The sequence below is a fragment of the Culex pipiens genome, chromosome 2, assembly GCF_016801865.2.
Source record: "Culex pipiens pallens isolate TS chromosome 2, TS_CPP_V2, whole genome shotgun sequence".
NCBI classification, from domain to species: Eukaryota; Metazoa; Arthropoda; class Insecta; order Diptera; family Culicidae; genus Culex; species Culex pipiens.
In genome coordinates this window covers 221625814-221643681 of record NC_068938.1, presented here as the reverse complement: position 1 = coordinate 221643681, position 17868 = coordinate 221625814, and the positions used below count along the sequence as shown (strand labels likewise).

General features: G+C 38.6%; 3 protein-coding genes and 1 pseudogene across 3 annotated transcripts; 3 read left to right on the top strand and 1 right to left on the bottom strand.

Annotated features, from left to right (window-relative positions):
* The first annotated feature begins 4584 nt into the window (after positions 1 to 4584).
* On the top strand, positions 4585 to 6380 carry LOC120431318 (probable cytochrome P450 6a14). The gene is made up of 2 exons (XM_039596451.2): positions 4585 to 5870; positions 5924 to 6380. The coding sequence occupies exons 1-2, from the start codon at positions 4817 to 4819 to the stop codon at positions 6337 to 6339; spliced, it is 1470 nt and encodes a 489-aa protein (XP_039452385.1). The 5' UTR covers positions 4585 to 4816; the 3' UTR covers positions 6340 to 6380.
* Positions 6381 to 9709: 3329 nt separating this feature from the next.
* LOC120431323 (cytochrome P450 6a2-like) lies at positions 9710 to 11180 on the bottom strand (annotated as a pseudogene).
* A 439-nt stretch (positions 11181 to 11619) lies between these two features.
* On the top strand, positions 11620 to 13254 carry LOC120431319 (cytochrome P450 6a2-like). Its single transcript, XM_039596453.2, has 2 exons — positions 11620 to 12714; positions 12772 to 13254. The coding sequence occupies exons 1-2, from the start codon at positions 11667 to 11669 to the stop codon at positions 13185 to 13187; spliced, it is 1464 nt and encodes a 487-aa protein (XP_039452387.1). The 5' UTR covers positions 11620 to 11666; the 3' UTR covers positions 13188 to 13254.
* A 2374-nt stretch (positions 13255 to 15628) lies between these two features.
* On the top strand, positions 15629 to 17226 carry LOC120431322 (cytochrome P450 6a2-like). Its single transcript, XM_039596456.2, has 2 exons — positions 15629 to 16719; positions 16776 to 17226. Exons 1-2 carry the CDS (start codon positions 15666 to 15668, stop codon positions 17189 to 17191), a joined length of 1470 nt encoding a protein of 489 aa, XP_039452390.1. The 5' UTR covers positions 15629 to 15665; the 3' UTR covers positions 17192 to 17226.
* The last annotated feature ends 642 nt before the right edge of the window (positions 17227 to 17868 follow it).

Here is a 17868-nt window from a genome sequence, read left to right as displayed (position 1 = left end):
TACAAATTGTTTGTTGGGTTATAAGCCGTGCTGTAATACTGGATTTACTTATCAACTTTTGATCAGGTTAAAATATTAACACTAAACAAATATGAAATTCGCTATACCATTACCATTGCTTGAACTAAGCCTGAAATGGTTAACATAAAATATCGTACTAAATAAAACCAGACATTAAATAAATACCCCAAAAACCATCAATTCTAAATATACAAACGTCCCTTCAAAAAAACTACTTAAATTTAGTAATAATAATACATCAAAATTATTACAACTACATAACAATAAAATGCTTGATTAAACCCAACTTGCAAATTTTATGTAAGCGTGTACTCACACCAACTTGCAGTTACTTTTCTACACGAAAGAGAAGAGAGAGCTTGCAGAAAAGTACGGGAACGGTTTTGCTGCAACTTCTACCTCTCTCATTGCAGAAGTTCTGCCTGAGAGAAAAGTTACTTTTGTTACAGAAAAGTACGGGAACGCTCTGCTGCCAATTTCGTGCAGAATTGCAGAATTCTGCAGTACGGGAATAGACCTATTGTCATGTGACGGCATCTTCTGAAAAATGGGTGTGGCTAACCATTCTATAAATAACCTTAGTTTTTCTCGCTTTGTTACACAAATGTTATCGGAGAATAGATTATATAACTGATGCTCAACATACATATTCAACTTGACATTGCGTGTTGTTAGGTGGTGTAAATTTGTACATGAGGAATTTAGAGTTTTAATAATGTTTATTTATTGAAGATTACAATAGTTTTGATTGTTGACCAATTAATTTGTAAACATTTCGTTGGTAAAAGCTACAAAAAATATCAGCTACTAGAGTTTATGATAGAGAAAACAAAAAATCATAATCGATTTTCAATATTACTCCGTGGTACGGTAATCGAAATGACAGTTGAAACGGTTTGTTATAACAAAGTTATATAGTGGAGTTATAAAAACTGACTTGAAACAAACTTATATAACTTCAATTCCAATGACAGCCTTCGTTGGAGTTAAGTTCTTTAGCTAACAAAACAGACAGCAGCCTTCTTATTGACGCTTGGGCCAGCTTGTTTACTATGAAGCCCCGTGGAGAGATGTGGAAGCGCGCCTGGACCTGCCGTGGAGATAACAACAAATCGTCGAAGTCATCGGATCGAATCTTGGGAAAGAGGAAGTTCATCAAAAAAGGAAAATCTTAAAGTTCGCCATGCAGGGAATTTCACACTAATCACAGGTAGACTGCGCGCTATGATTGTTTTTCTTTTTTTAAATTCAATTTCGAATTATTTTAAATAAATCTGGCAGAAACAAGCGTACTTTCTTTTATTAGTTTCGTCGTTGATTGAAATTCTAATAAGAAATGTTTGTTTACATGTAAGTTAGTAAACGGTTAGATAGCTGCTTTCAATCTAACTTTCCTTTCCAGTGTGCGCTTTGATTTGACAGCTCAGCCGTAATCCACGCCCCCTTTTTTCGTTGAATCTCTTGTTAGATAGCACAGTGTTGTCAAATACATTTGTACAACTTACTCTGATAACTTGCATCTTGTTCTGGCAAGTTATACAACAGAAAAAAGTGCGCTTTTTCCAGTTCACAGGAGTTGTAGAACAAGTTGTGACAACGAGGCGAATTGGTTATACAACCAGTTAGGAAATACGTTTATCTGACAAAGTGTGTTGCTTGGGTAGCTTATAGGACCTTTTTTTTCAAAAAAAAAAAACTCTTGTTTTGTTGTCGCTTCTCGTTTTTGTAGATATTTTCAAAGAAATTTGTCTAGCTTTTCTAGTTGTGGCATATATTAAAATATATAGAAGAAATTTATTTATAAAACACTTATTTAATTTGAATGACATTGAAAATTTAAATTTGAACTTTTTTTAAATAAAAAAAAAACAATTTTAATTTCTTTTAAGTTATTTAAAAATTGTCGACCTTGTTTAGATTGAAGTGTAGATTGTCACCAATTATTATTATTGAGCTTGAAAAAATATCAAATATTATGAAAACATACATTTTATGACTGCTTCAAAAATTTCCCGGGATCCCGGGAATTCCCGGGATTTCAAAAATATTTTTCCCGTTTCCCGGGAAATTCAAAACCCGGGAAAATTGGACGCCCTAGATTTTGTGGATGAAAAATGAATATTTATTTAAGATTGGTTTGTCTATTTCTTCAGTTATTTTTATAGACAAAGAATACTTTTTTTTTAATTTATATTTAATTTGATTTTTTGTTCCATGTACATTCATTCAGTTAAAATATTATTGAGTGTCCAATCACAATCGATGACTTTTCACCTCAAAACAAAGAATACTCAAAACAAATTCTATGGGATTTGAAACGATTTTATTTTTGGTTTTCCTTTAAAAATGATTATTACATTCTTTTAAGCATAACTAGTTCTTTTGGCTATTTAAAAGATGACTTTACTAGTTTTTGAGGGTTTTTTTTTGCATTCTATGGAAATTAATGGGCCTCGTGGCGCGGTGGTTAGCGGCTTCGGCTGCCGATCCCTAAGTTGCTATGGGGCGCGGGTTCGATTCCCGCCTTATCCTCCTGGCCTTCTATCGGATGGGGAAGTAAAACGTTGGTCCATTTGCGTAAAAGACGTTTTGGGCGACTCACCACACATAACCTGCGGACGCCTAGAAATGAGCAGAAACTTGCAACAAAGACCACAAAAGACCCGGGGGTCGTTAAAGTGGATTGCTTTGCTTTGGAAATTAATTCTGTTTGTTTTTGCATTCTTTCGAACTTGACCAGATCTCGGGATTATTTAAAAGATGATTATATGCATTTCTGGGAGTTTTTAATTTACTTTCAAACTGACCAATTCTTAAAAATAATTCGTTGAAAAATTCATTGGTTTTTGATTTTTTTTTCGAACATGACCAGTGCCTTTAAAATTAACTTGTTAATATAAAAAAAATTAACAAGTAATCTGAAAATGAATAAGGTTTTTTGCATTCTTTCCTACAAAATCAGTTCTTTGAGAACAAACAGGTTCTTATAAATTAAATGTGTCGCTTTTTGCATTTTTTTTACATTTTTTTAAAAATCATGTGCAGTTTTTGAAAAACATTTTGAATGGTTATTTATCTAAAAACTCATGTTTTTTAGCATTAAAGTGAAAAAGAGAAAACTTAATAAAAAGTCAACTTTTGGGTAAGCGAATTTGAAGAAGTTTTGACGAAGATTCCAATGGCGTACTCAAAATTTACGTAAAGTGTTGCCAGATAATATAATTATGCGTTTGAAGTTTTAAAATGTATTTTTATCTAGAGCTTTATCGAGTACTTACGGAAAAAACTGATAATTGAATTCGATTGGTGAGAGTTTTTTAAATCAAATCCAATTAAAACTCGAGGGTTAATTGAATAATAATTCAAGTTGGAAAGTCCTGTATCGCATAGCAAATGTTTTACTAATCCATCAATTTTCTTCAATATAGTGCGTTATAGCACAGTAGGCTTTGAAATTTGAAGAATTAAAAAAATACATTTTAAATCTTCAAACGGAATTTTTTCTTATCTGGCAACATAGCATAGCATAGCATAGCATTACGGGTCTGCACCACGCTGTAGGGGGTGCCACAATGGTCAATTCAATATTCTTAGACAATTTGATTGCTGCCCGGTACATCCAAAAATATCTAAGAACGTAAATTTCCACACTGTGCTCCAAGGCTACGCCCATACAGTCCCGTGGGGATTTGGGAGGGGATGTTTTTGTTGTTCACTAGTGGAAAAAGTGCAGGGAACCCATGCGACTTTTAAAAGTGAACGGAATATTTTTGGGTGGTTTGGAATGGGGGTTAGGGGAATTTCCTCGGGCCGATGAAAATGGTTGAATGCGTAATGTATTAAATGTATTGAAAGTTTGTAAGTGTAAGTGTGTGTCTGTAGTGTAGAATATTTTCATATCTGGCAACACTGTACATACATTTTAGGTACACCATTGGATTCTATGATAAAAAATCTTCATATATGATAACTAAATGTTGACTTTTCGCTAAGTTTTCTCTTAGGAAAATGCATAAAAAATTGTTTTTTTTTCAAAAACCGAACCAAAAAAAGGGGAGAGTGCCACGGACGCGGTGGTGGATCAAATGTCACCAAATTTGGGTTTCTTTGGTTTTGAGACAAAAAGGTTTGATGTCGGACGCGTGGTCACATTCAAGCAGTGTGAATCACGATTCACAATTTTGAATATTCACGAAAATTATTCTTAAAACAAAATATTTTAAGAATAAGATTTTATAGCATTTATACCTAACAATTACAACTTTATTCTTTCACAGGCAATTCACTAAAATTCAATTCTGTCGATTGGATTGCGTCCAGGGAGCCCAAATCTTTCATAGCTTGACGAAACTGAAGCGTTTACTGTCATCAACTTAAAAAATGCCAAGTTGTGAATTTTTTGAACATTTGAAAGAAAAACAAACGAAAACCTAATCTATGTTTATAAACATACAAAATAAATATATATTAACATCCAGAACACCAAGCTGATAATATATATAGGGTTCTATACAAAACAGTACTAAGTTTCCCACTTGCTAGCAATTTCAAGTGCTAACCATACTGCACAAATGTTTCATTCCCTTGCTCTTCGGTTCGTCCAAGGAAACCCATGTCTTAAACTTTGGCATCGTTTGGCGCAATTAGTTGCAATCAAGCTTAAACTTAACGCACGCAACCAACTAACGCAGTTTAAGCACCTGCCGAGCCAAAATTGATAAATACAAGAACTAACGCCAGCAGCTCATCAATATTCAGTGCAGTTATCGTTCTGACTTCGACCGTTCCTGCCAAGATGTACATCGAGTTGCTCATCCTGGTCGTCACCCTGTTGGTGCTCGGCGTGGTTTTCCTCCGGCAAAAGTACACCTACTGGAAGCGTCAAAATGTCCCCTTTATTGAGCCAAAGTTCCCGTACGGAAACTTCCAGGAGGCCAACCAGATCTCAACGGCGGACATCTCGTCCAAGCAGTACCACTCGATGAAGACAAGTGGTCGCTTTTTCGGGATGTACTTCTTCTTCGAGCCGCTGGTGATGCTGACCGATCTGGACCTGATCAAAACGATGCTCGTGAAGGATTTCAACTTCTTTCCGGATCGCGGGATTTACTACAATGAAAAGGATGACCCACTAAGTGCCCACATGTTCGCCATCGAGGGCAAGAAGTGGCGATCGCTGCGAACCCGACTCACGCCGACGTTTTCGTCCGGGAAAATGAAGATGATGTTTCCGATTTTGAAGGCCGTTGGAGATACTTACAGCGATTACGTGGCGAAAATGATTGGAAGTGGTGCTGAATTAGAGGTGAAGGATGCGGTGGCACGTTTTACGACCGATGTGATTGGTAATTGTGCGTTTGGAATCGATTGTAACTCGTTTGCGGAGCCGAACAATGAGTTCCGAGAGTTTGGGGTAAAGATTATCAACGAGCCCATATCTGCTGGAATCATGCGGATATTCTGGAAGTTGTTCCCCGAGCTGGGTAATTTGTTGGGCATCAAAGCGTTGAACGTCAGTGCTACGACGTTCTTCCGCCGACTTGTGGCCGATACAATCGATTACCGGCAAAAGAGCACGGTCGACCGGAAAGATTTCATGAGCATGCTGGTTGAGTTGAAGAACAAGGGCGACCTTACGCTGGACGAAGCCGCGGCACAGTCGTTGGTGTTTTTCGTGGCGGGATTTGAGACGTCCTCCTCGAACCAGGCGTACTGCCTGTACGAGTTGGCATTGAATCCGTACTGCCAGGAGAAGGCACGGGAAAGCGTCCTGAAGGCGATCGAGAAGCACGGAGGACTGAACTACGAGGCAGTGAACGATATGCTGTACTTGGATCAGTGTATTAACGGTTTGTAAGCCATTTCTTCTTTGAATGAGTTTATCAATCAAGTTTCTTTGCAGAATCCCTCCGCCTGTACCCCTCGGTACCGGTTCTGGAGCGGAAGACCTTCCAAAGCTACAAAATACCCGACTCTGACGTGACCATACCGAAAGGTATGAAGATCCACATCCCGGTGTTTGCGATTCAACGTGACGAACAATACTACCCCGAGCCGCTTAAGTTCAACCCGGATCGGTTCCACCCGTCGGAAGTGGCCAAGCGCCACTCGAGCACGTTCCTGCCGTTTGGAGATGGACAGCGAGCGTGTATCGGACTGCGATTTGGCATGCTGCAGTCTCGAATGGGACTGGCGGCTATGCTGAGCAAGTTCCGGTTTAGTATCTCCGAACGGACGGTGGTTCCGCTGGAATACTCCGTTCAGGCACCGATTTTGCAGCCGAAGAGTGATTTGGTGCTGAAGGTGGAACCGTTGTAAGGGATATTCGAACAGTTTTCGTAGACAATTTTACAAATCCAACAAACAAAAAACAAGCAATATGGAATCGAAGTTGGCCTACTACGATGAAATGTTGTTTAATTCAGAAGCACGTGATATTATCGTCATGATTCTTATTTAAAATCTTGACATAAAGAAGAATAAATTATTTGATGTCTGAAATGGTAGATGAAATCTACGATTCTTTATCTGCAATGTAGTATATTTAATACAGTGAATTCGTAGGTTTCTTCAAACTGCGTACTTTAATGATCTCGTTGTTTAACATGATTCCACGATTTCCGAAGGTGCTTACACTGCCGCTCTAATCGTGTCCGTCCCATATGTAAAAACAGCAAGCTGAGAAAACGCGTGTCAAAGTTGTCTCGCCCACAAGGCTACGTGTTAGAATTTCACGAAAAGGAGGTTTTCTCCAGCTTTCTAGAACAAAGTACTACATTTTATTGGTTTTTCTGATAGTTTACATGATTTTGAACCAAACTGCATCATTACCTCAAAATTGACGAGTTACATATTAGACGGACTAGCTTCGAGCGGCAGTACAATATCGACTAGAGCGTCCAATTTCCAATTAAGTTCAAATGAAAAAAACGTTACTTAATCCACCCTTAGGTGGTTGGTGCCTTCCTCACATTTAGAGGGTAATGCTATCCAAAATAGATACAAAAGGGCGGACCTTTCAGTGTTCTATCAACTTGATTCATACCATCAGATTGGGTAGTCAGATCTTCATAATTCAGGGCTCTTATGTGCTTATAACTTTTGATAGGGTTGCCAGATCTGCAATCTATTGAACTCATTGAAAAGGTCTTTTGATTACCTATCCAACGACAAGTCGCAAGATAGATCCGGATAACGTTTTTGTCAAAATATCTGATATCCAGCCTCCCAAAAAATGCATAAATAACACTTAAGTGCGTATAACTTTTGATAGGGTTGTCAGATCTGCAATCTTTTGAACTCGTTGCAAAGGTCTTTTGATTACCTATCCAACGATGGGTCGCATGGTTGATCCGGACAACGTTTTCATCAAAATATCTGAGATCCGGCCTCTTAAAAAGTTCATAAATAACACTTAAGTGCTTATAACTTTTGATAGGGTTGTCAGATCTAGAATCTATTGAACTCGTTGGAAAGGTCTATCGATTACCTATCCAACGACAAGTCGCATGGTAGATCCGGACAACGTTTTCATCGAAATATATGAGATCCGGCCTCTAAAAGGCTCATAAAAAACACTTAAATGCTTATAACTTTTGATAGGGTTGTCAGATCTTCAACGTCTTGAACGCGTTGGAAAGGTCTTCTGATTACCTATCCAACGATAGGTTGCATGAGAGATCCGGACAACGTTTTCATCAAAATATCTGAGATCCGGCGTCCAAAAAGTGCATAAATAACACTTAAGTGCTTATAACTTTTGATAGGGTTGTCAGATCTTAAATGTTTTTAATGCGTTAGAAAGGTCTCTTTATTACCTTTCTAAAAATGTATAGCATGATGGGTTTTCTTACAAAAACCACCCTTTTTACAATCTTCCGGACTTTTGTCAAAATCGTTTTTTTAGCATAACTTTTGAAGTACTTAACTAAACTTTATAATTTTCAATAGTGACTTATCGGACCCCAAGACGGATTGAATGAGATTAAAACGGTCCAAATCGGTTCAGCCAGTGCCGAGATAATCCAGTGCAATTTTTTTTTGATCAACATCCCACCACACACACAGACATTTGCTCAGAATTTGATTCTGAGTCGATATGTATACATGAAGGTGGGTCTAGGAGGTAAAACTAAGAAGTTCGTTTTCTGAGTGATTTAATAGCCTTACCTAAGTAAGGTGAGGAAGGCAAAAATCATGCAGTAAATATGTTTTTCATGGCAAAACATTTAAATGAAAAAAATAATAATAATAAACAAAATATGTTTTTCATGGCAAATATTTTATCCCTAACAAATCTTACTGGTTATAATAAATTAATAGATAAGCATTGAATTTACCTTAAAAATCTCCTATTCACTTGAAATATCATTTTATGTAATCACAACTCAAAGTTTTCAAATGTTTGGAGCGAGTATTTGAAATATGTTTGCATTTTTTTTGTATAATACGAAGTAGTTTTTTTTAAATGATTTTTTTTATGATTCGGCCTAATAAAAGGCTTCGGTTAAAATAATTTTCATAAAAAAGTTGTTTAGTAGTTTCAGATTTAAACCTTACGCCCTTAGTAGCTCTAGTGCTCTATAAATATTTACCTTTTGACTGTAATTTCTCGAACACTTTTAAACAAATTAACCTAATTCTTCTAGCAAAAATCCTCTTAGAGACATTTAATGACACCAATTCAATTTTCTTCCAACTAAGTCATGGTAAACAAAACGTTAAAAAAACAATTTTGGTCTTGGCGGAAAGAGTTACCTTATTTTCAAATGAGTCTATTAATTTTCTGGTTGTAAATTTTTGCTCGGGGGACCCCTTAGATTCCATTTTCTGGTGATAATTTTATCATATTCGTGTTCCTGAGACAATTTCACAAATGAAACATACATAAAAATGTATATTATCATCCATTTTAACCCTTTAAAAAATAAAAGTTTAAAAAAACTTTGATTCACACTTATTGAAAATCAAGTTCGTTTCCAAGGATACTAGATGACACCAGAAAAAAAACAGCTTCTTAATTTTTTTTAATCTTTCATTTTTTAAAGGGTTAAAATGAATGATAATATACGTTTTTATGTATGTTTCTTTTGTGAAATTGTCCCAGGAACACGAATATGATAAAATTATCACCAGAAAATGGGATCTAAGGGGTCCCCCGAGCAAAAATTTACTACCAAAAAATTCACTAAAAGTAAAAGTGTCTATTCAATATGTTAAACTGCCTTACCCAAAGCGTTCTCAGTCTCAGATGGTAGTCCCAGATGTCCCCTACAAGCTGCAGGTCGAACCGAGTTGATATCTGGATGGAACACTTTTTTATTTCAGTTTAAAAATGATGCTATTTTTTCACTAAAATGCCAATAACTCCCTTTAGAATTAACCAATTCGGATGCTCTTCCCTGCATTTTGTTGCAGTTTTGAAGCCCTTTAAGATGCATTTTGAATTTTGAAATTAAATTGAACTTTGCCTAAGTTATAGCCATTTTAAGATTTTTGACGTTTTTGAACCTTCAAACCTTGTGTCCCGATTTGCCCCACTTCCCGTTGACCTAGAGTGCTTATATTTTGGCCAGATGCTAGTTTTATATGTACAAACAACCCCTGAAAATTTCAGGCAGATTGGTGAGGTCCAAACGACGTCCCATACAAAGGGGTATGCCCTGTTCGTGGACTCGCTCTTAAGATTTTAAAGCGGTTCCAAGTTAAGCCACACTCCATCTTTTGGTTTCAGAGTGGAAGATTTGGTGGAATGCTCGAGCGGGATCGAAGTTCCCGAACAAGGACTAATGTGAAATCGACTAAGCACCGTGGCAAGTCCCAACCGGGACTGAAGCATACCAAATCGCTTCCCGATACAGTTCCGCGGTCCTTCACCAAATGACAGAAAAGTGCAGGGGTGTCGCTTGCCCACTTCATCGGGGTGAAATCGATCTGGATTGAAAACGGTTGGATCAGGATAGTATTGTTCGTCCCGTTGGATTCCGTAGATTGGGATGTGAACCTTCATCCCTTTGGGAATGATCACGTTGCAGTTTGGAATTTGATAGTCTTGGGTGGCTTTTCGCTCCAGCAGTGAAACTGATGGGTATAAGCGGAGAGTTTCTGAAATAATTTCGAAATTTTAGACCAACTCGATGATTCATTTTCACCACCTTACCATTGATGCACTGATCCAAGTACTTCATATCGTTGACCACTTCGTATGTCAATCCACCATGCTTCTCCATTGCTTGAAGAACACAAGATCTTGCCTTCTCTTGACATTTCTGACTCAAAGCCAGCTCGTACAAACAGTACGTCTGATTTGAAGAGGATGTCTCAAATCCCGCCAAGAAGAATACCAACGACTGCGCAGCAGCTTCATCCAGCGTTAGGTCTCCCTTGTTCTTCAACGCAATCAACAGGCTCATGAAATCGTTTCGCTCGATCGAGTTCTGTTCTCTGTACGCGATCGTGTCAGCTACAAGCTTATAGAAGAAGCTGGCCACATCGTCGTTCAAAAGCTTGATCCGTAACTTGTTTCTGAGCTCGGGGAAAAGTCTCAAAAATAACCTCATCGTGCTTTTATGCCTAGGATTGTCGAAGAAAGTGTTACACTCGATTCCAAAGGCACAACTTCCAATCACATCCATTGTGAATCTTGCTACAGCGTCCTTTACTTCGATATCAGCACCACTACCAACAATGTTTGTCAGATACTCGCCAAAGTTATCCCCAACGGCCTTCAAGGTCGGACACATCATCCTCATATTGCCGGAGGTGAACGTTGGCGTAAGTCGAGTTCGCAGCGATCGCCACTTGTTCCCCTCGATGTTGAACAAATGCGCACTAAGTGGGTCATCTCTAGCGTTGTAATAGGCACCACGATCGGGGAAGAAGTTGAAATCCTTAATTAGGATCGTCTTGATCAGGTCCAGATCGGTGATCATCACCAGGGGTTGAAGGAAGAAGTACAATCCAAAAAATGGGGCACGAGCCTTCATCGCTTTGTACTGTTTGGCGGCCAGTTCAGCAGTTGAGATCAGTCCGGCATCCTTGAAGTTTCCGTACGGGAAGCGTGGCTTGATGAATGGGACATTTTGACGGTGCCAATAGGAGAGTTTGAAATTTATGAACAACAGGACCGTTGCACCTAGAATCGCTAATTACAGCAACATTTTTATTATTGCAAACCAGCTTGGATAACTCATAAAAGTAAACTGACGATGTTTATTTGGTAAAACGAGCACGTTACGAATCCGTTTTCTAGCTTCTGCTGCAATGGTGAGTATCTATATCAATGAGGTTCGTATCCATAAATATCGTGTGTTTATCCTAATAAGCAATACAGTCAAGACACGATAGTAAAAAAATATCGGAAAATTATCACTCCAAATAATCAAATTAAGCTGACTTAGTGTTAAGCTTGTCTGCAGTACTAGATAAGAAGCCTAAGTTATGCATTTTTGAGACATACAGACACACCTTTATCATGTTATCGTAAATTTATTTGTTATCTCTTGATATTTTGGCAATGCAGTGGATTTTTTGTTCTCCACAAACAAAGCTACTTTCGACATTATCAGTTGTTTGACTGCATTCAGTAGCTTCTAACCACTCAGTAGCAGTCAGTTTGGCCTGAGCTGGTCAGTTTTGTGGTCAAGATGTTCCTGATTGTATTACTTGGAACGTTCTTTTTTCTAAGTTTAATCTTCGTCAAACACAAGTTCTCTTATTGGTCACGCCAAAATGTCCCTTACATCGAGCCTAGCTTCCCGTACGGGAACTTTAAAGATTCCGGCAGGATATCAATCGCGGACATTTCATCCCAGCAGTACAACGAAATGAAAAGCCGCGGACAATTCTTCGGGATGTTCTTCTTCCTACAGCCGATGGTGATGATTACGAATCTTGACCTGATCAAGACGATCCTCGTCAAGGACTTCAACTACTTCCCGGATCGTGGCGTGTACCACAACCTTAGGGATGACCCCCTAAGTGGTCACTTGTTCAGCATCGAGGGTAACAAGTGGCGATCGCTGCGGGCTCGGCTTACGCCGACGTTCACCTCGGGCAAGATGAGGATGATGTTTCCGACCTTGAAGGCCGTTGGGGATAACTTTGGCGCGTTTTTGGTGAGTGCTGTTGGCGGTGGGATAGAGATGGAACTGAAGGATGTTGTGCAACGATTCACCACGGATGTGATTGGAAGTTGTGCCTTTGGAATTGAGTGTAATACCTTTGTGGATGAGAATAGTCAGATTAGAAGTGTTTCTCGGTTGATCTTCGATAGTCCGAAGCATTCTGGGAAGAAGCGATTGTTCTTGAAGCTTTTCCCGGAAGTTGGCAATAAGCTACGGATCAAGCAGTTGAACGAGAATGCTACCGAGTTCTTTCAGAAGCTTGTTGGTGATACGATCGCCTACAGAGTTAAAAACTCGACAGATAGGAACGATTTCATGAGCTTGCTGATCGGATTGATGAACAAGGGAGATCTTACGTTGAATGAGGCTGCAGCACAATCGTTGATATTCTTCCTGGCAGGATTAGAGACGTCCTCTTCGAACCAAACCTACTGTTTGTATGAGCTTGCATTGAATCAGGGTTATCAACAGAAAGCTAGAGAGTGTATTCTTGAAGCGATGGAGAAGCATGGTGGATTAACGTACGAAGCTGTTAGCGATATGCAGTTCTTGGATCAGTGCATCAATGGTATGTCAGAACTTGCTTAATTACTTTTAACTTCATTAAAATGTGTTAACTTTTCAGAAACTCTTCGCCTGTACCCATCGATTCCAGTTCTTGAGCGAAAAACATTCCAAAATTATCAAATCCCCGGAACTAAAGTAATCATTCCCAAAGGAATGAAAGTTCACATCCCAGTGTACGGGATTCAACGAGACGATCGTTACTATCCCAATCCCACGGTATTCAACCCGGATCGATTTCACCCGAATACAGTGGCCAAGCGACATCTGTGTGCCTTTCTGCCGTTTGGCGAAGGTCCACGGATCTGCATCGGGTTGCGATTTGGAATGCTTCAATCGCGGGTGGGTTTGGCGACCGTGCTGAGCCAGTTCCGGATTAAGCCGTGCTCGCGAACGACGATTCCGCTGGAGTACTCGACCAAATCGACTGTATTGCAGGCCAAGGGGGGATTGTGGCTCAAGGTGGAACCGTTGTAAATTTTAAGTGATTGTGTGTTTAATTTTTACATCTTCCTTTTCGAATAAAATTATTTTTTTTAGAGAATTATGAATATCACTTTGTTGCACTTAGTTGTATAATTAGCTAGTCCTTTGTAGCATGGAATCCCAGGAATACATTTTGCTTTTAATTTATTTTTGACCCGCCAAATGACCCCCCCCCCATAATAAGTCAGAACTCGACGCCGCTGCAGGTAACTATTGTAAATTTTTTAGTAACTTTTTATTCATAAATATCAAGAAATCATGATTCTTCAAAGGGACCTTGCATAAACCACGTGGACACTTTTTTGGATAAAATCTCAACACCTCCCCCTTCGTGGACAATTGTCCTTACAAAAAAAAAATCATAAATTTTCATAAAATGACAAAAAATTAGACTGGCATGTATTTGGGTTAAAAATTAGCGTGAACAGGGTGGGGCAACATGGGACAGCTGCACCACAATCCTCAGAATTTTGTTCTAAAATTGGTCAGGGGTTGTTCATAAATGACTAAAATTTTAAAACGTGCATATTGTTGCCCCACCTTCCTCGAGGATCTGGACACGCTAGTGGGGGCAACACTGCAACAGTTATCATATGTTCACATCGATTCGTTGAACCTAACCTGATAAAAAGTTGTAAACTTACAAGTTATCGTCACACAAATAACAAATAGATCGCTTTAAAATAAATTCCTCGTGAAATATGATACTTTGTTAGCATGAATCAGCTTATTAAAAAAACTTCATCATCCCGGTACGAGAATCGAACTCACGACCTCTGGATTGGAAACCCAGCACGCCGCTAATCGAAACCCATCCCCTACCGGTCAGTATTCCCAGTGAGCATATTTACTCTTTTAAGGGTGCACAGCAACCAAGGAAGTTGTTGTCTTCTTATTCCAACATTGTCAAACTTACGGACCCAATCTTGCAAGAATCTGGTTGTAAAAATAGTCAAACATTGTTGTAAATAACTACGAAGACAGTAATTTAGGGGATAAATAAAATATTATATCGAAAGTTCCCGTAGTATTGAAGATACTAAAATGTATGTAACAGAAATCTGGGTGCAAAAGCTATGGTTGATGTGTACCGTTAAGGGATCTGACTTTGCCGAGCCAGACAGGAATCGAACCCATCACCTTCCGCTTACAAGGCGAAACCCGTAACCTCACGGCCACGGAAGCTCGGCAATTAAGTTTAAGTAATTAAGTAATTAAGTAATTAAGTTACCATATTTTATTTCTTTATACCGTAAACCGGGGTGACTTTGATAGGATTTCAATTTGTTTTTGGAATATTTATCAACTGATAAGGTTTTTTTTAAGGTTATTATTTTTAAAACATGTACTGGGGTAGGCCACACAAAGTCCATGCATTATTTTGGAAAAAAGTTTTTTCAATAGTGTTTAGAAAAATAGTTACGTTAAAAATTCTTAGTTAAAATTCCGGGGTGACTTTGATAGTCATAGTTTTTCTTGTCAAAAACATATTTAAGATGTTCAAACTTTATTTGTACGTTAAATGTACCATCACTAAAGTAGCTGATATAGTTTTTAAGAACAAAAATCAATGTTTATATTTAGTTAACTAAGTTTATAAGCTTTTTAACAAAATACATATAAATTTTAGGTAAAATTGTTAAAAAGTAGGAATTTTGCCTGAAATTTGTTAAAACTAGTTTTGTTTATAAAATTATCGATTTATATTGCATTTTATACTGAATTTGAAGCACGAATCACAAGTTTTCACATTTTACTTGAAATTTGTTCAGCTGAAATTGCTTATAAATTTGGAGATTTTTTTTAATTGTGTTTCAAAAACACATATTATTTATTATTTACAAACTTATTTAACCTTCTCCTAGTGGAAAATTGTCCAAGGAATCCGAAAATGCATTCCGTTTTCCGATTCAAAATCATGTTCATTGAGAAAATCATGACACTTTGAGAAGTTTAAAATAATGACTTTAATCAACATTTTCTTAACTATAGTTAACTAACTTTTTAAACTATTCCAAATTTTATGAAAAGTTCTTCTTGAGGTACTTTGAACACTTCTCTACCACAGTCAGTATGATTCTAAACCATTCCGTAAGTATTTTAATTGTACTCTTCATTTTGCGGAAAAATCGCGAACCTATCAAAGTCAACCCGGCTATCAAAGTCACCCCGTTTTACGGTAAATGAATTTAATTTTAAGATAATTGCAAATCTATTTTTTTTCTCAAAATTGAGCATGCTTTGAGTTCATGACCTACTACGAACAATCATCCCGATCTTCATTTCCTTATCTTGAGATAATTAGGCAGTGTTGAGAGAGCAGTTTGCTTCGGCAATTCTCGTTCGTTTTACAACCAGTCATATACAGTGTATATGTTTTAGCTGTTATCTGCAGCAGCCTCACAATGTACAGTTACTCCGAAACCCGAGCCAGTTTCCATCCATCTTTCACCCGCGTCGGTCATCAAGATGTCTCTCGTGTTAGTTGTACTGCTCGTAACAGTCCTGCTGCTCTGCATAGGTTATGTGAAGCACAAGTACTCGTATTGGGCTCGCCAGAATGTCCCGTTTATCGAGCCGCAGTTTCCGTACGGGAACTTCAAGGATGGCAACAAAACATCGATCGCCGACATGTCGATTCAGCAGTACAATGCAATGAAGGATTGCGGCTCGTTTTTTGGACTGTACTTCTTTCTTCAACCCCTGTTGATGATCACCGATTTGGACCTGATCAAGACGATCTTCATCAAGGACTTTAACTACTTCCCCGATCGTGGAATATACCACAACGAAAGAGACGAGCCACTTAGTGGTCATTTGTTCAGCATCGAAGGTAACAAGTGGCGGTCGTTGCGAACTCGACTTACGCCGACGTTCACCTCGGGCAAGATGAAGATGATGTTCCCCACTTTGAAGGCTGTTGGAGATAACTTTGCTGAGTACCTGACAAATATGGTCGGAAGTGGCGCCGAGATTGAAGTGAAGGACGGTGTGGCACGATTCACCACAGATGTGATTGGAAGCTGTGCCTTTGGGATCGAGTGTAACACGTTTCTGGAACCAAAAAGTCAATTCAGAGAATTTGGAATTCAGGTATTTGACGATCCTTTGCATTCGGGAATGGTTCGGATGTTTTTAAGACTGTTTCCTGAGCTAGGCAGGAAGCTCCGAATCCGATTGTTTAGAGAGGAAGCGGCCAGGTTTTTCCACAAACTTGTAGCCGACACGATCGCGTACAGAGAGACGAACTCGGTGGAGCGGAACGATTTCATGAGCTTGCTGATAGCCATGAAAAACAAGGGGGATCTCACGCTGGATGAGACTGCTGCGCAGTCGTTTATCTTCTTTCTAGCTGGGTTTGAGACGTCTTCTTCAAATCAGACGTATTGCTTGTATGAGTTAGCATTTAAGCCTGAATATCAAGAAAAGGCAAGATCATGTGTTTTGAAAGCAATGGAGAAGCATGGTGGATTAACGTACGAGGCAGTTAACGATATGCAGTATTTGGATCAGTGCATTAATGGTGAGTGGAAAATTGTTATGAAATTCACTTAACCAACATATATACTCCCGTTCCAGAAACACTCCGTCTGTACCCTTCCGTACCGGTTCTGGAGCGGAAAACCTTCCAAGACTATCGGATTCCAAACACTGACGTAATAATCCCGAAGGGTATGAAGGTACAAATCCCGGTGTTTGCCATCCAACGTGACGAGCAGTACTATCCGAATCCAGCGGTATTCAATCCGGACAGATTCCACCCCGATGAGATGGCCAAACGGCACATGTGTACTTTCTTATCGTTCGGAGAGGGACCACGAATCTGCATCGGGTTGCGGTTTGGGATGCTTCAATCCAGAGTCGGACTGGCAACGGTGCTGAGCAAGTACCGGATTAGTCCGTGCTCGCGGACGGCCATTCCGCTGGAGTTCTCAGTTAGATCGGGCGTGCTCCAGCCCAAGGAAGGACTGTGGTTGAAGGTTGAACCGTTGTAAATTTGCAGGCAATAAAAGAGGTTAAGCAAAGATAACAGTGATTGTTATACCTTAGCAATAAAGTGATAGTCATTGAGATAAGCAATTTTATGCACACGAAGCATCTGTAATGGAAATGTTTTGTCTAGTCTATTTTAGCCAACTTTTTCAAAATGCCTTTTCTATATGGATATTGTTAATTGACCTATTTTAGGACTCTTGGCCAAATTTGAGCAAAATCGGTCAACATTTACCCATTGATACTCGAAGGTGAAGTTTATATGGAAAAAATCGAAAAAAGGTTTGAAAAACTAATTTTTCTTGCCGTTAGGTCTGCACTATGCGCTGTTTCAATTCTAATATTCCCAGGAGTGAGATTTTCATTGGAAATTTAATGCTCTGCAACTTTGTACAACATACCTAAGCTGTAAAACTCGATCGTTAAAAAGTTTTTTTGCGATTTGAAAATGTAATTTTTGTATGAAAAACTTTTTTTTACCGGTTTGAGGCTTGTGTATCAATGGGTTAACCTCAACAAATTTCGCTCAAAATTGGCACAGATTGCTTGAAAAAACCAAAAATAAAAATAAAATTCTGCTTGTGGAGCAGGGGGCTATTTTTTCTGGACAACCTAATGGACATAGGAGGAAAACAATTTTAATTTGTTCTATTAAAACAAGAACAGGAATTGGTTTTTT